The 22,634-nt window shown below is 44.9% G+C and overlaps 1 protein-coding gene across 1 annotated transcript in view; it reads left to right on the forward strand.

Annotated features, from left to right (window-relative positions):
• CLGN (calmegin) overlaps window positions 1-22,634 on the forward strand; it is a 2,483,974-nt gene that overhangs the window by 2,118,203 nt on the left and 343,137 nt on the right. Inside the window, exon 12 of the mRNA XM_044061624.1 lies at window positions 2,101-2,220. Coding sequence (XP_043917559.1) covers window positions 2,101-2,220 — 120 coding nt within the window. The remainder of the gene's footprint in view (window positions 1-2,100; window positions 2,221-22,634) is intronic.

A 22,634-nucleotide genomic window follows, 5' to 3' on the forward strand; every position in this document is an offset into this window, starting at 1 on the left:
GGGTTTGGTCCCCTCCACAGCTAGCAGACCATATCAATATCAAGGAGATGTAAGCTCTGATTCCGGCTGTCTATATTCTCCACACCCTTTGAACCCCCGGCCCTCTAAGAGTTTTTACAGACACCACAGTTATGTTGTATATCAAAAAGCAAGGAGGCACAAAATCATACCTTCTTTACAGGCAGGCTCTTCAGGCTTGGGATTGTGCTATCCTCCATTATTTTCCCCTTCAGGTAGTTTACATACCTTCAGAGCACTGTCTAGTGGCAGGCATTCTGAGCAGATCCAGGGGCAGATCCTCAGGAATGGATGCTTCTCAGGCAAGTGTTCCATGGCATTGCTGATCAGTGGGATACTTCTCAAGTAGATCTTTTTGCCTCCTCTCTGAACAGGCAACACCCCCATCTTCTGTTCAACAGTGCCAAGTCTTTTGGCTTGGAAAGTGGATGCCATGTCTTTTTCCTAGGGGGGGGTGTTTTTTTAACAACGCTGGGCATAAGTAACATGTCCTGTGCAGACTGCCTTAAACCCCTGTCCCAGTATTCTTTCTCTTACAGGCTGTTCAAGGGAGCTGTATGCCTGCCATACAAGGCATTGTCGGACCCTATTCTGGTGGACCTCCTGCAGATCCACAAAACAAACAGCACCATAATTACCCATTCTAAAGACTTAAATCTTGCCTGCAATATAAATAGGACCCGCTGGAGAGACAGGTATGTATCCCAGATACTAGCCCTTCTCTAGCACAGGCTCCCCATTCATGTGAAGCAGAGTTCCTCACTAACTCAATTCAAGTGTAACTTAGTTGGATGGGGAACAGGAAATTCATCCTCGGTTTGGCATCTATGACTGTTAGTGGACGCAGGCAGCTTGTAAATTGTAAATGTTTAATCTCTCAAGCGCCTGCTTATGCTTATCAGGGGTACTGGAGATTTGGGATGCATGGCATACACCAAACATACACCCTGCTGTCCCGATCGCATTCATGGACACACTCACTCATACCCACACACAACTACCTTACCTGTCCCCTAAATAACCACACAAGCAAACACTCACCATTCAGACACACGCTTGCACATACACACTTACCTGACACCACTCACACCTCTATACACACACACACACACACACACACACACACACACACACACACACACATACACATGTGCAGACACACCCAAAACTATCTACCTGCTAAACTCTCTGGCACTTACCTCTAATGAAATATTACCTATTAGAAAGTAATGGGGGAATGTAAGCTTTTGACCGAGTTAATTATTGCTGTTGACAGTAAGTTTTTAATCAGCTGAGAGTTTCATTTACTCACTCGGCTGTGTAAGGCACTTATTGCAGGCATTTTTAGGGGAAGAGCACTTGGCTAATTACCTTAAGCATTGCAGTAGGGCAGTCTGAGAATCGGAAATGGTTAACACCAGCTCTGAAAAAGGCTTACAGCTGGCAGAAACCTTTCTGCATCCCAATCATAGTATTATATCATCTTCAGAAAGTTTTATTTTGTCATTAGTATTTTTCCATTTATATACAATAATGTTTGATTGCGGTATGTCCCTGGGTAATGGCTCTAAATATAAAGCAAGGAGTAATGATGAATGTGGATGACCCTGCCTAGTTTCTCTTGTAACACTAAATGTTTTAGATAGCTTACCACCACTCTTTTTTTAACACCTTTATTTAATTATCACTTGCAACATAGGCACATTTATATTTTTATAAAAGTAATCAAATTGTATTAACAAGTTAAAATTAACAAATATTATGCTTCACATGTATTGCTATATATCAAATAGCCTAAGCAACATTACATAAATTATTCAATTCCTGCCCCTTTTTTAAACAAGAAACATCTTTATTAAACCATTGCTTACAACATAAGTAGTCATAAATTTATATAAATGAAAACAAACCACAACAACACAATCCTAGTTGCAAGCATTTTACATCACAAACTATACTGATTCTCTCAGTTACAAACATCGTACATCACTTATATTCTACCCAATTGTTTTCAGTCAAACATTGCATAGCTCATTTCTGTTTCCTAGCTTAGTATAATATTGTTTTGTCTTCTTCTTCTAGCCTGGTGTAATAAGGCAGATGATGTCTGCTGCAGAAGAGCGCCCTTGGCTTTGGATCATTTACATTCTAACTGCTGGCCTGCCTTTTGGATTACTTATACTTTTCTGCTGGCCAAGTAAGGTGAGAAAGTGTTTTCCCTCTATCTTTTCATTGAGGTTGTTTTTCTTATTAGCCCTCACTTTTCTGGATATTGTGTTAGCTTCTGTATGTTATGACTAACCCATTATGTCATAGTTAATTTTACTTCAATGATTGTCTATCAGACTTGCTTATATACCTGGCTATCAGTTAATTTTCATTTACATTTTAAAATCTAAAGATACTTTATTTCCATATGGTCTGTAAGGAAACATTGTGTCTCCATTAGTTGAGATGCAAAATATTCTAAATGAAATGTGCAAATCTAACAAAATCATCAACTTAGCAAATTACGAGGAACAAACATACAAAAGAGACTTCTGGTATGGAACCAAGGAGATAACAGAAGATGTTATGTTGTCCTATCTCGCCATCATTCTATGCTGGTTGAGTTCTGAACCTAAGATCGGTTCCAACTCGGCCTAATTCAAAAGCTCGAGAACTTCCACTGGCTCGAGTCTGTACCTTATCCCGTGATGCTCAGGGAAGATTACCCAGATCTCATTTGCCGCTCAAGCAGATTGGGTGACTTCCACACTGGCTCCTGGCTAAGTGAACATTTTCTTATTTATATTTCTTCTTTTTCCACCTTTTTAGAGTTATTTCTTAACGTTTTTACAGTTAGTGCCTAGGAGGATACTTGGCTGTTGTTTGTTTTTGCTGTTTGTGTTGTTTGGCAGTTGTCATTTGTTAGGTCTGTTTGTGCTATTGTCATTTAAACCTATCCCTACTGAGCTTGTTTTATCCTTCGACGGTAGCTCGTTTAAGTTAGAGGGCTTCCAACACCCCGTTTAACTTAGAGGGACGTCCCCCTTCCCTTTCCTGTTCTTTCCCGTTGTTTGTTGAGGGAGTCCTTTTAAGTTAGAGGACTGCTCCCTTGTTGTTTCTAATGGAAGTCCGTTTAACTTAGAGGACTTCCTCCCCTTATTAAAAAATAATAATAATAATAATTAAAACAATATATATATATATATATATATATATATATATATATATATATATATATATATATAGTATTGTTAAGTTTCCTTTTTGATTAAAGAGTTAGTGTTCTCTGTAGCTTATTGATCTTGATTATATATTGTTAAACTTTGTGTTGTTGGTTTTCTGGGTGTTAAAAGGCTCTTATTAAGCTACTCCTAATGTTTTCTGTAGCTTCAGTATGTGTAAGGATTGTAAGGAACCAAAACTGTCTGGTTTCAAAAAGTGTGATAAATGCAACCAAAAAAATGGCCCTGACAGACGGGCATACCAGTTGTGTTTACTGCCTGGGTGCCCTCCACCTACAAGAATCCTGCTCCTTTTGTCATGCATTTAGCTCCAGGGTGTTGCTGAAGCGCAAGAACAAATTGATTGTAAGAGGCTTACTAAAACCCCCTTTTACAGAAGCTCTAGAAGGGACTCAGAGCTCTAAATCTAAACCTGACAAATCCCCTTCTTCTTCTTCATCTAAATCGGAGAAGTTGGGCAAAAGAACGTCAACCTCGGCTGCATCTTCAGAGCCACCTAAAAAAATGTTAATTCAATCTGGCTCTGAACCAAGGGCTCTTGGTTCCGAAAAGTCTCCCTCATCAACTCCAATTGCAGTTCCAGAACCGATTGAGTATCAGTTTCGGAGCTGGTCCCCGGTATGAGAGCCAGTAACTCCGATTCTAAAATCTCCAATCCTACAAAGGGCAAGGGCTCCATCCATATCCTCCCAATCCTCCAGAAGTTTATCGGATGATGATATGGTGCGAGTGGTGAGGAGACTCCTTTGGACACAGGCGCTGGCAAAAATTCTGTCGACTCCGACCCAGAAGGAACCAGAGCTGACAGAGACCTCTTCTCCCTCTTAGGTTCCTCCTCTGACCTGACCTGGGGTTTTGGAGTCAGAGCACTTGGGCCCAATCACAGTGGAAATGTCGGCACTGAGACCTCCAACAGGATTGGCGGTTCCAACATCTGCTCTGACTTCCTCAGTTCCATCGGAATTCGAGGAGTCTAAGAGCCAACGCTCTCCCATCGGGTCCGGGGAGGAGAGTCGGTTCAGACAGCTGTCCAAGCCGATTCTACCTCTCGGGGTTTCGGCTCAGTTGACCTCGGCTCCTACATCGGCTTTGGAGCCATCTGCTTTGCTGCAGGGTGAAGGGGCTTTTGAGCTGATGGAGAAAGTGCTGTCATCTCAGACTGCTCCACTCTCTGTTCAAGTGCTCTTCCCCCAGAAGCGCTTGTGTCGGTCTCAGCACCATCGCCCCCCCCCCCCCAAGGGCAGAGACCCTAAGCCCCAGGAAGCCCCTGCAGGAGAAACTGTCTCTTCCGAAACTTCCCCAGAGTGCCCCTCTGATGAGGTCCCTTGGAAGAAATTGTGCAAGAGGAAGCACATAGACTCCCCGGAAGAGTCTATCACCTCAGATACCAATCTGGTTGAGTCAGAAGGGTCCCCACATCCCCCTCTGAAGATGTCTCCTTTGCAGACATCCTGGAGATTCTTAAGCAGAGGGGTGGCTGAAAGCCCACCAATCCTTCTGAGGACAAGTTGGTGTACCTGCACGCTTTGGAGTCTCACCCCTCCACCTCTTGGGTGACTCCGCCTTTTTTTCAGTTGATGAATATAATTAGTCAGAAGGCGTGAGGCTCTCCAGATTCAGTGGAATCTGTTCTGAGGAGGCCAAACAAATTCATTACAACACCTGCAGAAAAAGCAAGGGTGTCCCAGTAGATGCTATGGTGGTGGTGGTGACCACAAAGAAGGAATTGTCGGAGACTTCCTCATCTGTTCATCCACCGAACAAAGACTTTTGAACGATGGACAGATGCAGTAAGCGTATTTTTCATCAGCTGCACTTACACTTAGATCGCTAAATTACCTGACCCGTTTTATGAGACTATAGAGGGATTTCCTAAAAGAGCTAGGAGATACCCTTCAAGGTACCATAACTGCAGGGGCTTCAGATAAGGTTTCCTCGCAACTCTCCACCTTAAACTTCGTGGTAAACTCCTGCAGGTGACTGATTTCTTACGCAACAATGGAGCAAGCAGGGCAGCGGTTACAGGAATCTCCTAAAGGAGACATTCCTGGATGTGCTTATGTAAGTTTGAACCTTTTAAGTCTTCCTTCATTAATGCCCTTTTGATGGCTCATCCTTGTTTGGGCCCAAAGTTAGAGACCTTTACCAGGTGCGAACAGGAGGGAAGATTCTATCTGCCATGGGAGTCTGTTTTTCCCTTCCCACTAGACCTCATCTCAAAGGTCAGAAGGGGGAAATATGTGGTTTCGCAAGTCCCAAAGGGCCTTTCCTGATGCACGTGGTGATTCTTCCCCTAGGGACAGAGGGGGAAGTAACAATGGTGGAAGACGCTGACCTCACAGCAGAGGGGGTTCGCAAAACCAGGGCGACAGGGACTCCTTCCTTGGAAAGCCCTTTCAACGCTCCTGAGAGAAGGCCCTTCTGTCCATCTCTGGAGGCAGTCGGGAGTCACTTCTCGTTGTACCCGAATGTCTGGCTAGAAATTACACAAGACAAATGGGTACAAACGATCATATCCAGAGGTTATTTTACATACCCTTTTTCTCTCCCTCATCAGAAAAACAATCAGACCCAGATGTTCCACCCAGCCAAATGGATTATGCAACTCTAAAGGTATATTATACCTTCTTTAGTATACTACCCTTAAAAGATTTTGATTATGCTATATTTACTAAAAGTAGTTCATCTTCTGTTTAAAAAAAAAAAATCAATTTTTTGGTATAGTGTTTTATGTAACAATTACTGCTGTTTACATTGTTTCTGTTATATCCTCTACTATTTTTTGTATGTTTTCCTGGAGCTTTTCTCCCCAGGCCTCTACTGAAAATGGACATGTATCCAGTTAGACTAACCCGGTCAACACATGTAAAATAAAATAAAATAAATAAAGGTACAAAAGTTGCTAGAAAAAAAGAGTCATCCAAAATGTCTCCACAGACCAGATTGGATCTGGAACTTACTCAAGGTTCTTTTTAGTTCCAAAGAAGACAGGGGACTGGAGGCCCATTCTGGATCTCAGCAGACTAAACATCAAGAAATCAAAGTTTTGGATGGTGACACTGCAGTCGATACTCCTCTTTCTAGGGAAAGACGATTGGATGTAGTTAGGAGATCTCCAGGATGCGTACTACCATATCAAAATGGACAGGCGATCCTTGAGACATTTGCACTTTCGGCTGAGAGCCAGTCGCTACCAGTTTTGAGCTCTGCCCTTTGGTCTCTCTACAGCACCCAGAGTGTAAATGCATGGCAGTAGTTACGGCTCACTTGAGGTGTCTAGGATTCCATGTGTTTCCATACCTAGACGACTGGCTCCTAACTGCCACCACTAAGCACCTACTAATAAAAGCAAGGGACAAAATGTGTTCCCAACTAGGCATTACAGTAAACTTCAAAAAATCTGCCTTGTTGCCATCACAGCGTCTTATATGCTTAGGCGCAGAATTAGACTCAAGAAAAATGTTGGCCGAACTTACTCCCGAGAGAATTCAGTCCCTTTGCCACAAAATTGAGAATCTTTTGTGCAAAAGGAAAGCTCGGGCAAAACTGTCTTGCAGATTCTGGGCACCATGGCGGCTGCAATTATTTTGGTACCTCTAGCGCATTTACACATGAGAGTTCTTCAATGGCTGCTGTTTTCCCAGTGGTCCATGCAAAATCTACCACTGTCACACAAGAGCATCATCACAGAATCCTGCAAAAAGTATCTACACTGGTGCCTTCATTTGACTCGATTGACTATAGGCCGTCCGTTTGTCTTCCCACAACCAATAGCCACAGTGACCACGGATGCTTCTCAGATAGGGTAGGGGGGGCATTATCTGGGAAAGACTGTCCAGGGCATTTGGCAGGAACACGAGAACCCCTTGCATATCAATGTCCTAGAGATGAGAGTGGAGCTCTTTGCGTTGCAAGCATTCTAAGACTCTCTCCCGATAGGAACAATTGCATTTCAGACAGACAACATGTAAGTAGTGTGGTACATAAACAAACAAGGAGGAACCAAATCCTACGCCCTATGTCGAGAGGCACAAAGAGTATGGCAATGGGCAGTCTCTTCTCATTGTTTTCTGATAGCAATGCACATCCTGGGGAAATCCATTGTGATAGCTGACAAACTCAGCAGAGCTATTCTGATGCCTCAAGAGTGGTCCCTAAAACAAGAGGTTGCGGAAGAGATCCGCCAATTGGGCCAGCCCTGCTGTGACCTTTTCGCCATGTCCATGAACGCCAAATGCAGCAACTCCTTTGCCCTGATTCCCCCTCCAGGGTAATCACCAAGGGATGCGCTCATACACGATTGGCCCCGAGGACACCTTTACGCTTTCCCTCCATTTCCCCTGATACCGAAGGTTCTTCAGAAAGCCAACATGTTGAAAAGAACAGTGATTCTCATTGCACCATACTGAACTCGGCGAATTTGGTTCCCTTTTCTGTGGCCCCATCTCCTGGAGGAACCGTGGATTCGGGACCCATTTCCAGACCTTCTGACTAATTTGGCGGGGACGTTCCATCTATTGATATAAACCTTAAAAATTGACAGATTGGCTGCTCCAGTTCCACAAATAGCCAGGCTCCATGACAGCTCCCCTGCAGTTAGACATATATTGATTTTCTCTCACAAGGCATCAACTAGAAAATTATACTCTAGTAAATGGAAAAGATTTTCCCACTGGGCTTCCAAAAACAGCATAGATCCCTTTACAGCCCCCATCACAGCAGTGTTAGACTTTCTCACTAAACTTTTTAACGAGGGTGCGGCAGTGGCTACAATTAGAGTGCAGTTAGCCGCTTTATCAAACTTTCATATTGGGGAAATGGGATTAAGGATCATGACCCACAGACTCTGTAAAGCCTTTCTAAAAGGTACCTGCTTACTAAGGCCTCCAGTGAAAGAACCTCCAGCACCATGGGACCTAAATTTTGTTCTCTCCTCTTTAATTCTACCTCCCTTCAAACCTGCATCATCATGTGACATAAAGTTTTTGTCATGGAAGACAGCATTATTAGTGGCCATCACCACCAGGCAAGTGTCTGAACTCCAAGCTTTATCTGTACATCCTCCATACATAATTTTTCATAAAGATAGTCTCCTTACGGACCAATCCTTCCTTTTTACCGAAAGTGTGCTCAGAGACCAATCTAAATCAATCCACTGACTTACCAGTTTTTTTCCCAAACTATGAGAACAAGGCAGAATATAGATTACACCAGTTGGTCATATATAGACAACTGCATTTCTACATGCATAGAACTAAAGATTTCAGAAAGTCGGACCAGCTTTTTGTTTCCTTTTCAGACAGAAAGGATTTCTAGTGTCAAAGATCACATTCTCTAAATGGCTCACAAACTGTATCTCCTACACATACAATTCCCAAAAGGGACAGCTACCAGGCAAACTGAAGGGCCATTCGACAAGAGCTATTGCAACTTCTTCTGCCTTCCTGGCCAGGCTTCCTATGGATTGCATTTGTGCAGCAGCAACATGGGTAAAGTCTCATACCTTTATCACACATTACAAAGTAGATTTGGCTTCCAGGAACAGGGCCTCCTTTAGGTCCACTGTTCTGAAGAGTATTTTCCCTTGAGCCACCCAAGAAAGAAGGTGCTAGGGACGCTGTCTCAACCAGCATAGAATGAAGGCAAGATAGGACAACATAACTTTAAGAAGTTATGTACTCCCATAACATTCCGTGTTTGTTGTCTATCTTTCCTTAATTCTTGTGTCTCACCCTCCTTCCCCCGCCTTCGCTCCTGGGGGATCGGGCGGACATTTTCTTATTATGATTGGATTTAAGGAGTCTCTGATTCGCTTCTGAGTTTTGTCTAGACATATTGGTTTAATCATAGGTAAATAATTATGATTTCGCTTGCAAACAAGATCTGGGTAATCTTCCCTGAGCATCATGGGATAGGGTATAGCCTCAAGCCAGTGGAAGCTCCCGAGCTTTTGAATTAGGCTGAGATCGGTTCTGAACCCAACCAGCATAGAATGAAGGCGAGATGGACAACAAATATGGAACGTTATGGTGAGTACATAACTTCGTGTTATTTTTAGCTTTTGAACCCAAGACGTTGGAATACTGTTATAACATTAAATTGCTATTTTAAAGGAATAGCTTATAGTAATAAATGCTACAAGACTGAACACTGAACATTTCTGAATGTCTCCCCAAAGAAAGAAAGAAGCACCAGAGGCGAAAAGAAATTGACAGGAGTCCTTCAGCATGTGAGTGCAAGTGTCTGTAAGCATATAAAGGCATCTATGGCAGCATTGGATGTCAGTGTACACCAGTATACCAGATGCCGGAGAATCTGCAGATGAAGTAAATAAGAACGGAAGAAACAGAAAATCCGATGTTCACCATTATATCAGTGTGCAGTGGACTAAGCTGTATGGAATTTATCCAGCCAAGAATCAGACAATTGGAAAGCTTTCAAAATTTTAGGGCTTCTTCCACACTGCCTAACTGATGAAGAACTTGAAGAGAGCAGTATAAAGTCAGTAGTTAGGGGGCCAAACTCTCCAAACTTTCTTGCCATTGAAGAACATGCTCTGCTGCGTGTTTTGGGTGAATAGTAGTCAGTTAACACTTATTTAAAGTTGGGAGATAAGTACTCCATTGGAGACTACCTTCCATTGTTACCATTTTTTTTATTTTTGTATTGAAGAAACATTTAACTTTTCTGTCAACATTTGTTGCTAGTGGTTAAAGCAAGCATTTTGTTTGGCTATAACTGTGAAATTTTACCTCATACTTTAGCCTGTTAGTCAGAAGGGAAGACAGTAATACGTGGGCTTCACTGGCCACTTGTCAGACAACTTTTTCTCGTACAGAGATAGACCTGGGTCACCACTCATCAGACATTCTCTCTGTAATCCACAAGAAGAGAAAAGCTGTATGGGAGGCTTCGGTATTGACTCTAGCTTCTTGTTTACCTCAGCCATTGATGAGTGACTCCACTGTAGCTATATTGAGGTCCTCAGACTGGTCAACAGTTTCTCACAGTCCACCCAGTACTGCTGCTTGGGAAGCCCCCTAAGGTTTGACAGGCAGGTACATCATCTGCATTTGTTCAACTGTCCTGCTCTGGCAAGAGAGAACCAATCCTGCTGGCATTGGAGGAGGGAGTGGATGTTGTTTTTTTGTGGGGCTGTTCTGAGGGGATTTTTTTCCCAGAGAAAGGACCATTGCTTAGAGTGCTTTTTTCACTAAGGTCTCCCAGGAAATTGATGCATAAAATTAGGTATTTTTCATCTCCTGTGTTCCCCTCAATTAGGGCAGAGAAGGGGTATTGGCTGGATTTTTCTAAAGGCCCGTTTAAAGCCAGATAAATGTTTTTTCAGCTTTTAACCTCAGGTATTCCCTCTCACTGCAAGAATTATTTATGTATATTTTGCAACTAGAATTTTCTGAAAATTTTAAATTCAGCTCAGGCTCAAATGTTATTGTGCAATCATAATTTTACATCTGACTTAGTTTACTTCATTTGATCTTCAACCTGTGGGTTATGAATCCGTATTGGATCCGAGCCGGCAACTTTTGCTAGCATCAGCTCTGAACTCCAGACTCCTTCCCCTACCCATAATACACCTCCACAGCCTTCCATCCCCAGATCTTGTTTGCCGCAATTTGCTTCACGTCATGTCTTCTGAGCTCCAGCTAGCAATGGGTTATTAAACTTCTGTGAGTAGAAAAATTTTCTCTTTTTCATCAGATTAGGTTAGTATAGGTATCCCTTTCTCCTCCCCATCACTTTGGCATTGAGTGTTACTGGTTGTAGGTAGTTAGAGTAGTTTGTCCTGTAGTGCACCTCCCCCCCCTCAGTGTTTCCTGTAGACTAGTGTGATGAGTGGGTGTGTGTGTGTGATTTTTTTAGAAATCATTTCCCTGTTTTTTTTTTTTTTTGTTTTGTTTTTTTTCCCCCAAGGCTTTCTTTCTATCTTTAGCATGACTCAAAAGCTTGTTTTCAAGCACTGCACAGAGTGTGGCCATAAGCTCTCCCCAGTGGATGGCCACATTCTGTGTGTTTTGTACTTGGGCGTGGCCCACCTTAGTGTGGATTGTAGCATTTGTGCGTGCTTCAACCCCTGCACCCTAAAGGATAGGAAGGCCAAGTTAGCCCTCAAAGGTCGTCTTCCTCCATCTGACTCTCTTTCCTCATCTTCGGCTTCAGTCACAGCGGCTGCTGTGGCTGCCTCTCCCTCCTCTCTTCCTCTGGCTTCTCCTCCCTTCAAGGCTGGGACTCAAACTCCTATACCTAAGCCTGTGGTAGCGAAGCAGAAGAGAGGTAGAGAAAAGGAGAGAGAGTCGAAGATGAGGGAAAAGAGGAAGAGGTCCCAGGACCTCGCTTCACCCAGCAAAACTCCACGGACCCGTGACTCCCCTCATCACCAATCTCCAAGGTTCTCCCCGGAGCCGGAGGAGCCACGTCCAACGTCTCAGACCTCTTTACCCTGACCCGCCAGGTCGGAGACTGTGGCCTCATCACGGTCAACTCGCTCCTTGTTGGATATGGATCTGGATAACATGGTGAGGCGCTTTATCCATAAACAGATCCAGATGGGGGTCTTGCCAGCCCCCCCCCCCTCTGGAGGGGGAGCTTGCTTCCTTTTTTCAACCCATTTCTCCTTCTCTGATCCGACCTTCGGCTTCGAAGTACTTGGATCTGAGGTTGGCTTTGGTCAGGGGGTCGGTGCTGACGGTACCTGTTTCCTCGACGCTGACAGCTGCTTGGAGCGTTTCGTATCCGAGGGAGTGAAACCTTTTCCATCGGCCCTGACTTTGTCGGGCCAGGTTCCCTCCCTCGGAGCACTGTCCACCTCGGGCCCATCTCCGATTCTCGCGTCGGACCCAGGGAGACCAGCCTCCTTATTAGTTTCCTAGAAGGTTTGCTCTCCTTCGGCGTTCGATGTGGTAGAAAGAGTCCTCCCCATTGGATCAAGACCCCTGACCGCCTCCTCAGACTTCTCCCAGACAACCTCAGCTCTGTCTACGGTCCCCATTGCCTTACCAGAGGGACAGCCCATGCTCGAAGAACCCCAGACGGTTCCCCCTGAGGAATAAATGGCTTGCGAGTGCCCCCCCCCCCCGGAGAGCCCCACCGGAGATGTTACTCGCAAGCATATGTGCAAGAGGAGGCACTTGGACTTCCCCGAGTCCCTCACAGAGTACATGGATTTAGTAAATGGAGAGGGTTCCCCAAGATCACCTCCCAAGGATGTCTCCTTTGGAGACATCATGGAGATCCTGCACCAGCAGGGAGGTTGGTCTGCCCCCAAACCCTCTCCTGATGAGTCTGTGTTCCTGGAGGCTTTTGGCTCAGGCCCGTGTACTTCCTGGGTGTCCCTTCCCGAGGATCCTTTGGTGGATTTGGTCACTTCGCGGGCATGGAAGGAACTGGACACCATGGAGCCTATCCCAAAGTGACCCAATAAAATCTTAAGCCCCCCCCCCCAATTGATAGACCATCCTGGAATAAGGGCTCCCCCGTGGACGCCATGGTGGTAGCAGCAGCCAGTAAGAAGGAACTTGCCCAGGAGAGTTCCTTGGGCCACCCTCCTGACTGAGAGTCACGGATGATGGACCGCCTAGGGAAACAGGTGTACGCTTCAGCTATCTTTTCGATCAGGGCACTGAATTACTTGGCCCATGTCACTAGACTCCAATGCGACCTAGTAAAGGAACTGGAGGAGTCTCCACCCAAGTCCATGTCGCAGGAGGACAAGGCTTCGTTCTCCATGAGGATGGCCACTCTAAAAGTGGTATCTAACATTTCCATGCGACTCCTCTCCCATGCTGCGGAAGGAATGGCTAGGGCAGCTGGGTCAGGCGTGTCTATAAGGTGTAACTCCTGTCTCAGGTTATGTCAATTTTCCGAACCCTTCAAGGCGTCGTTTGTCAATGCCCCTTATGACGGTTCTACACTTTTCAGTAAGACTGTCAAGGAGACATTAGTCCAGAGTGAGAAGGATGGGAAGACACTGTCTGCCATCGGGATCCACTTCTCTGACCCTCAGAGGTCCTTTTCTCGGAACCAGAGAGGGCAAAAGAAGATGTGGTTCTGGAAGTCTCAGTATTCCCAGGACACTCAGGGCTCTTCTTCCCCAGAGGCAGAGGGAGACAGAATGGACGCCGGCCCAGAGGCAGAGGGGGTCCGCGGAACTTCGGGTCTCGAGAACCTTTCTCAGACAGACCTGGGCAGCATTTCTAAGGGGTTGCTTGACTGCTCTACTCTGGAGGCAGTCTGGGGACGATTGTCCTTGCACCCAGCGGTATGGGAGTCCATAACAAAGGACCGCTGGGTGCTTCAAATCATATCCAGAGGATACTCTATCCCCTTTGTGGGTTTCCCCATAGCTCCCAAACACCTCCCGGATGTACCAGCCATGCAAAGGGAGGCAGCAGCACAGGAAATTTCCAAGCTGCTAGTAAAACAAGCCATCGAAACTGTCCCCCCAGATCCATCCAGATCAGGCTTCTACTCCAAGTTCTTTTTGATGCCAAAGAAAATGGGGGACTTAAGGCCCATTCTGGACCTCTCTACCGTGAACCTGTCTGTTGCCAAAGAGAGTTTCAGAGGGTTACACTACAGTCCATCATGCCGTACCTGCAAGAGAACGACTGGATGTGCTTGTTAGATCTCCAGGATGCTTACTATCACATAAAAATGCACAGAAGCTCCAGGTGGTTCCTCCACTTCTGGCTAAGAGTCAGTCATTACCAATTTCGAGCACTACCCTTTGGTCTCACCACAACTCCCACGGTGTTTACCAAAGTGATGGCGGTTGTAGCGGCTCACCTGAGGCTTCAGGGGATTCAGGTCTATCCATACCTGGACGATTGGCTCCTCACTGCTCCCACCAGGCGCCTACATTCCCAAACTAGGGATTATTTCCTGACACTTGCCTTGCATTTGGGGATCACAATCAACCATCAGCACATCCAAATCTCTTCTAGATCCTGTACAGGTGATAGACTACATTGGTGCCAGGATAGATACTCTTCAGTGCAAAATATTCCTGACCTCAGAGAGAGTTCAAAGCGTGAGAATGCATGTGTCCTTGATCTACCGTTCTTATCTTCCAATGGCAGAATCGGTGTTGAGGGCCCTAGGCTCTATGGCTGCGACCATTACTTTTCTCCCATGTGCTCGGTTACACATGTGGATTCTTCAATGGACTCTAGTGGTTCAATGGTCCCTGTTGGAACTGCCATTGACTTATCCTATTCAACTCAGTTGAGTGTGTTGGTCGTCCCTCATATGGTGGATGAGCTCTCCAGACATTTTGGAGGGAAGATCCTTTGTCCCAGCCCCGGCCCAAACCACAGTGACCACGGATGCCTCCCAACTCTGGTGGGGGGGGCATTGTTCGGGAAGGACAGTCCAAGACCTGTGGTCCCCCATAGTGACCAGCATGCATATCACTGTCCTAAAGGTGAGGGCATTCCTTCTAGCGTTGCAGGCCCTTCATGCCTTTCTTCCTCTGGGGACGATTGCTATTCAGCCAGACAACATGTCAGTAGTCTGGTATGTCAACAAACAGGGAGGGACCAGATCTTACCCCCTTTGTCGTGAGGCCATGAGAGTGTAGGAATGGACGATCTCCACCGGTCGCTTTCTCATCGCAACGCACATTCCGGAACAGTCTAGCATTCTAGCAAACAGCCTAAGTTGGACCATTCTGATGCCTAACGAGTGGTCTCTGAATCTGTCAGTAGCAGAACAGATCTTCAGCGAGTGGGGTCAACCTTGCTGTGATCCCTTCGCATCTCTTTCCAACGCAAAGTGCAGCAAGTTTTTCGTTCTGAACATCCTGCCAGGGGAGTTCCCCAGAGACACTCTAGTTCATAGGTTCATAGGTTTATACTAGGCTAACTGCCCTAGGGCATTTATAAGCCTAGCCCAAAGTTATGTGGCTTACGCCGCCCCTTATGTTAGAAATACTGTGCCCATTAGTTTGTTGTGCCTCTGTCCAGTAGTGACACAGAGATGATTCCCGGGGTAAACCTACGATCTCCCATCCAACGGTCAAGATTTCTCTTGAACAGAGCCAGCGAGGTGCTCTGCCTCACATGGACCGGGATTTTATTCCACAGCATGGGGAGTCTCTGGGTGATAAATCTATCCCTCCAGCATGTCCTATTTATATCCGTGCTAAGGTTTAAATCTCTTGCTCTAGTGGTTTTGGTGGATTTGGATTTTTTGAGGTGGAGCATGTCCATTAATTCCGGGTTGGTCATGGCCTTGTATGTCAGGCACAGGTCACCTCTGAGCAGACGGTATGCAACTGAATAGAGTTGGAGTTTCTTCAGTCTGGCAGCATATGACAGGTTTTGGAGTCTCTTTATCCTTTTGGTGAGGCACTTTTGGGGTCTCTCCAATTGCTGCAGGTGTCGGGTGAGATACATCCCGAATGGGGCATTGTACTCTATCATTGGTCTGATAAGTGAAGAGTACAGGGGAACAATGACCTCACTTGATCTGGATGTGAATCCCTTCATGATCAGGTGGGCAATGTAGAAGGTCTTTCGAACCACTTTAGCAACGTGAGCGTCAAACGAGAGGCCACTGTCAACCTGGGTCCCCGGGTCCCTGATAACCTCTTCTGTGCTTAGTGGGTTGCCACCTATATGGTAGCTTGGGGTTACCTTGTTTTTCCCGAAGGGTATGACTATACACTTTTTTGCGTTTAACTTCAGGCCATGGCTCTGGCACCAGCTATCAGTTTCCGTGAGACCCCAATGAAGGATGTCTGTATCCGATGTACTATCCACTATGGCACCCAGTTTGCAGTCATCCGCAAACTTTGTCAGCCATAGTCCTCCTATGTTTGCCTGTACTTCTGAGAAGTAGATGCCGAACAATAGGGGGCCAAGGACTGAGCCCTGTGGGACTCCACTTATAACCGGCTTGGAGTCTGACATGGCTCCAGCAACTCTAACCCTGTGGGTTCTGTCCTTTAGCCAGTTTGCAACCCATCTTGTGACATTTGGGTTTACATTTAAGCTGGTAAGTTTCTCTATAATACCCGAGTGGGGGTCCCGGTCTTCTGTATGCTTACCCTCCAGTACCTCTCATTCCGCGGTTTCTACAGAAAGCTCGTCGACTGGTGAGCAAAGTGATCCTCATTGCCCCATTCTGGCCTCGCCAGGTATGGTTTCCCTTCCTTTGGTCTCTCCTTCTGGCTCCACCTTGGATCCTAGATCCCATTCAAGATTTAATTTCACACCCTTCGGGGGTGCCTCATCCTAGTCTGGACAGCCTGAAGCTCATGGCTTAGCTGCCCCAGTTCCCATAATTGCTAGGACTCCTGGACTATCCTCTTCAGTTAGATCTATTTTGGTAGCTGCTCATAAGTCTTCGACCAGAAAGGCTTATCTCAGCATGTGGAAATGTTTTTCGTTCTGGGCATCTCAAAGGAGTTTAGACCCTTTCACAGCCCCTATTTCTGCTATTCTTGATTTTCTAACTGATATTTTCCAGCATGGCGCTAGTTCTTCTACTGTCAAAGTTCATTTGGCTGCCATTTCTCATATTCATGTGGGTGAGAATTCTGCCTCTTTAGCATCTTCCAGACTGTGTAAATTTTATCAAAGGCACCTTTTTGTTACGCCCCCCGGTCAAAGATCCGGTTCCCCCATGGGACCTTACTATGATGCTTCAAGCTTTGGTCGCTCTGCCTTTCGAGCCTGCCGCAACTGCAGATCTAAATTTTTTATCTTGGAAAACAGCATTTCTTGTGGCTATTATAGGTTCATAGGTTCATAGGTTCATACTAGGCTATCTGCCCGAGGGCATTTACAAGTCTAGCCCATAGTTTTGTGGCTTACGCCACCCCTTTAGTATGGGGAACTATACCCATTATTTTGCTGTGCCTCTGTTGAGCAGTGACACTGAGGTAATCCCTGAGGTATATCTGCGATCTCCCATCCATTGGTCAAGATTTCTCTTGAACAAGGCCAGCGAGGTGCTCTGCCTCACATATACCGGGATTTTATTCCACAGCATAGGGAGTCTTTGGGTGATGAATCTATCCCTCCAGCACGTCCTATTAATAGCCGTGTCGAGGTTTAAGTCTCCCGCCCTTGTGGCTCTGACGGATCTAGATTTTTTGAGGTGAAGCATATTCATCAAATCTGGATTTGACATGGCCTTGTATGTTAGGCAAAGGTCACCTCTGAGCAAGCTGTAAGCGACTGAATAGAGCTGGAGTTCTTTCAGTCGGGCAGCATAGGACAGATGTTTGAGACCCTTTATCCTTTTGGTGAGGAACTTTGTGGCCTCTCCAGCTGCTGCAAGTGTCGGGTCAGATACATTCGAATGGGGCATTGTACTCAATCATTGGTCTGATGAGTGATGAGTATAGGGAGACTATGACCTCCCTTGATCTAGATGAGAATCCCTTCATGATAAGGTGGGCAATGTAGAAGGTCTTCCTAACTACGTTAGCTACATGGGTGTCGAATGACAGACTACTATCAACCTGGGTCCCCAGGTCCCTGATAACTTCTTCTGTACTCAGTGGATTGCCACCTATTTGGTAGCTAGGGGTAACCTTGTTTTTCCCGAAGGGTATGACTATGCATTTTTGGCATTTAACTTTAGGCCATGGCTCTGGCACCAGTTATCCGTTTCTGTGAGACCCTTCTGAAGGATATCTGTGTCAGATGTGTTTTCTACTATGGCCCAGTTTGCAGTCATCTGCAAACTTTGTCAGCCATAACCCTCCTGTGTTTGCTTGTACTTGGAAAAGTAGATGCCAAACAAGAGTGGGCCCAGGACTGAGCCCTGTGGTACACCACTTGTGACAGGCTTTGAGTCTGACATGGCGCCAGCAACTCTGACCCTGTGGGTTCTGTCACTCAGCCAGTTTGCAACCCATCTTGTGATGTATGGGTTAACATTTAAGCTGATGAGTTTTTCAATGATACCCGAGTGGGGTATTGTATCAAAGGCCTTCGCCAGATCGAGGTAGGCTGTATGGACTGCCTTTCCTCATCAATGGCTTTGGTGACTGTTTGAAAAAGTCAACCAAGTTTAGAAGGCATGATCTGCCTTTGACAAAGCCAAACTGGGATGGATCCAAAGTCTGCAAATTCCCTATGTCTTTATTTATGAGGTCCATTATGATCCTCTCCATGGCTTTGCAGATAAGACTTGTCAAGCTAATGGGCTAATTTCCAGGGTCGGTGGAGGCACCGCCTTTGTGAAGTGGGACCACAGTTGCAGTGCACCACTCCCTGGGTACGTATCCAGAGGTAAGACTATGATTAAACAGCTGTCCTAGCTGTGGGTTTAATTCCTCGTTGAGTTCGTGGAGCACACAGCCGGGGACACCATCAGGTCCCATGGATGCTGTGTTTTTTGCTTTGGAGAGAGCAGTTCTCACTTGGGCGTTGGAGATGTTTGGGGGGCTGCAATCGCTTGGTATAGATATCTCTCCTTTTGGAGCAAGTAGGGTTTCAGAGTTACAGGCCTTGTCCATCAAAATTCCATATATGATTTTTCATAAAGTCAGAGTTTCCCTTCAAACCAATCCATCCTTTCTTCCTAAGGTGGAATCACCAGTCAATATCAATCAGACTATTAATTTGCCTGTGTTTTTTCCTAATTTTACAAACAAGATGGAATACAAACTCCTCACATTGGATATTAATAGACAGTTACGATTCAGTTTACACAGGACAAAAAATTTCCATAAGTCTGATCAATTGTTTGTTTCTTTCTATAAACCCTTTTTGGGGAACCTATCTCCCAAGGTCACTATAGCTAGATGGATTTATTCATGCATCCTGCAGGTCTATAAGGACAGAGGCATGTCTCCTCCAGGTCAGGTAAAAGCTCATTCCACTAGGTGCATGGCTATGTCTGCAGCCTTTTGGTATAGAGTGTCTTTGGATGATATTTGTTCTGCAGCTACCTGGTCCTCATCTCATACATTTATTTCTCATTACAAATTGGATTTGACTTCCAGAAGGAGAGCATCCTTTGGTTCCGTGGTGCTCCGGAATATCCTTCCATAAGGGCCTCCCAGGAGTTTAGTAGCTGGGGACTCTGTCCCACAGGTTGAAGATCAAATAAAGTAAACTACTTCAGATAAAGAAGTTATGTACACACCATAACATTCCATCTGAGTAGTTGTACTTCATTTGTCTTCAACTATCCCTCCCTCCTTCCCCCCGGACCTTGGCGCATGATCAGCCAATGGGCTGCAGTATAGGTCACAAGTATATGTATTAGGTCGGGTTCTCAGTATAAGTTCAGCAAACTCAATCTGGGAATGGAAGGCTGTGGAGGTGTGTTATGGGTAAGGGGAGGAGTCTGGAGCTCGGAGCTGATGATAGCAAAAGTTGCCGGCCCGGATCCAATACGGATCTGTCACCCACAGTTTTGAAGACAAATGAAATACAACTACTTAGATGGAACGTTACCGTGAGTACATAACTTCTTTTTTCTTTTTATTGTGGTCCCAAATTTTATTTCTGTTGTACTTAGTTTATGTCTTGCATTTGCTAGTATTGTTTACTAGCTTTAAGTTATTGGCATTGTCTTTGCTTTTAATAATTGGCATTGTACTACTGTATATGGGTTGTGACTGGAAAGGGTCAATTGTCCAGCTCACCTGCTCATTTGTCAAATTTTAAATAGAGAGATGGATAAGACCTTTCAGTCTTTACATTCTGGCTTCCTATCATTTATAAAGGTAAAGTTTTCCCTCTCTCTCACAGACTGAGTCTCAGTCTGAGGGACAGGAATTAGACTTAGACTGTGTTTCTGTTGTTCCTGATCAATAGAATGGGGAATGTGACTCTGTTGAATGTTTTTCTTTAGATGCCCCATCTGAAGAGTTGTCATTTTTTGATATTGTTGCCAGAATGAAGGAGTAAATTCACTAGGAACCAAAAGAAATATCAGTCCCAGCAAAAAATGTTATGATTTGTTACAGGTGGATTTCCCTTAACCTGCAGCTGTTCCTCCTATTTTACCAACCTTAGAGAATGCTTTCCTTGCAGCTAGCATTTTGCCTGACCGCCGTATGTCCCCAGAAAATCTGATAATTTTTATAAGATTCCCTAGACTCTCAATGTTTTTTCAAACCTTAAGGCCCTGCAGTAGTTTCTGTGACAAAACCATTTTTGACAAATATCTTATGGCAGCTTAACCCTGCTCCATCTGGCAAAGATGGGAAAGTCTTTAAAAGGTTTGGGAAGAAAGTTTATACCTCTTCCACCATAGCCTTCAGAATAGTGAATTATCCAGCTCACATACTCAAATTGCTTCTGACTTTCTTTGACAATATGTGAAAGTTAATTGCTGACTTTCCTTCTTCAGAAATTAAGACATTTCTTAGTCCTTTACATCCTGTGTTATCTTTTTCTGTATGGCTTCAAGTTGTGATTTTTGTATCTGGCCATGCTAGTCTTTAGCTCAAGAGCTCTGCCTCCCCTCCCGTAGTATTCTGTTATAGCCTTCATGCCACAGTTCTCATTTGCCTTCTTAGGGAGTGCACTGTGGTCTGCAAGCTCTAATCATTGTATAATTTTTTTGCTGTTTTAGCTTGTTGTTTTCCTCTACCCTAGTATTAGGAGGTTGTCATTAGTGTTTAGTGAGTGTGTAGGTTTGTAGTGTTTTGCTTGTTGGGTTAGTTGTTAGATATTTGTAGAATGTTTTTATTCTGTCTGTGTGTGTGTGTGTGTGTGTGTGTGTGTGTGCGCGCACGTGCGGTGCGTGAGCATTTGCTTTTCTCTCTAGGTATTGTTACCCTGTTTGTTTCCTTATTTTTTTAAAAAAGGGTTATTTTCTGTATAGTTCTTATACTGTATCAGACTTTTAATAGGGTGTTCATATTTTTATGTTAGGTCATTAGGTGGCTGTGTTACTGCTGTATAGTTATAGGAAGATTGTTGTGCTTACTGTGGTCTTTTTCCTAGCATGGAGAAAGTGAAGGAAAAAAGTCTTTAAGAAGTATATGGCTTGCAGGCACAAGTCTCCACTTAAGATGCCCATAGCTGTTGCTTCTATTCCTTGGGCGCTACCCACTTGAAAGTGAAATGTTCCACATTGGTTGCCTTCGGGATATGGGCTCTCAGTGAATGCTGGGCCAAGTTGTTTGAAAAGGGGATTCTCCCTCCAGATCCAATGTCTTCTTTCTCCCCGTTTCCCAGTAAAAAGAGATCTGCTTCGTTAGCTGAAGATCAGCTGGAGCCGAAGGTTCACCAGCCATTGGGACTCTGTCCAGTAGGCCTCATTCTACTGTATTGCTGGTATTGGAGATACTAAAGTCTCCTGCCCTTAGCATCCTACGTCCACTCTTAAGTAAGGATTCTTCTAGTTTGGAAGGGTTACATAACCCTTTTTCACCAGTTACACTGGCAGAGTTTTCCCCAGAATCTTCCCTCTGTCCTCCCCAGGCCAAGCTTTTCCAGTTTGGATCTGTTTGTCAGATCCTTCCCTAGGAAGAAGGGCTTTCAAGCCTCCCATTGGTGGCATCTTCCATTCGGTCCTTCTGATCGGTTGGGAGCATGAAACCATCAGACTTGGAACAGCTGATGTGCTTCTCTTTGCATACCCAGATGCAATTAGGGTCCTTCCAGCCTCTTTGGCACCATTCCATGAGCTTCCAGCTCCTGCTGTTTTTTTTCCTCCCTCGGTTCCTTCAGCTCCATGGTTTGTGGGTCCAGCTGCAGTGCCATCACCCGCGTCTGTTCCAGTGGCCTGGCCACTTCAGGCAATGACTCCTTTCTTAACATTCTCGACTCCCATATTATCTAAACAATCTTTAAAATGTTTTTATAATACTGCTTATTTTGTTTGTAGAGCAGCTGCCATTGTGTCAGTGAAGAGGAGGTTTGCTTTGCTGCATTCTCAGAATTTACCAGAGGATGTGAACATTGATATCCTGAATGCTCCTCTGGATAAAGAGGTATTGTTTGGCTCTTCTTCTCCTGAGATACTCAAAAGATTTGGTGAAAAGGTAAAGTTTATTCAAGGAGTTACCCATTTTTTCAACCCCCATATCTAAATTTAATAGAGACTTTCCTTCCAGTTCAGGTTTCTTTTATAGGAAGCAGAATAAGCTGTCACAGCTGAGAAAAGGGAAAGAGTCTTTCAGAAAACAATAGCAAGGAGGTTCAAAAAAGAAGTGAGGGTGTTCTTTGTTATGATCACTGTTGCAGTAGCCCAAACTGTAGAAGTTGTATTCTGCTAATATATAACAGCCGGATAGCTTTCAAAGCTTCAGAGCACCTTCCAAGTGTCAAAGCTGTTAGCCAGCTCATACTGTGCTGACCAAAATTTAAGTTTAAATTCCAAGCCCTTAAGAGCTCTCCTGCCACAGAAAAGAGCAATCTTGCGCTGGCTTTTTAGGATTGACAGTCAGCT

This window comes from Protopterus annectens, chromosome 2.part0 (assembly GCF_019279795.1).
Source record: "Protopterus annectens isolate FY-2018-M chromosome 2.part0, PAN1.0, whole genome shotgun sequence".
NCBI lineage: Eukaryota > Metazoa > Chordata > Ceratodontiformes > Protopteridae > Protopterus > Protopterus annectens.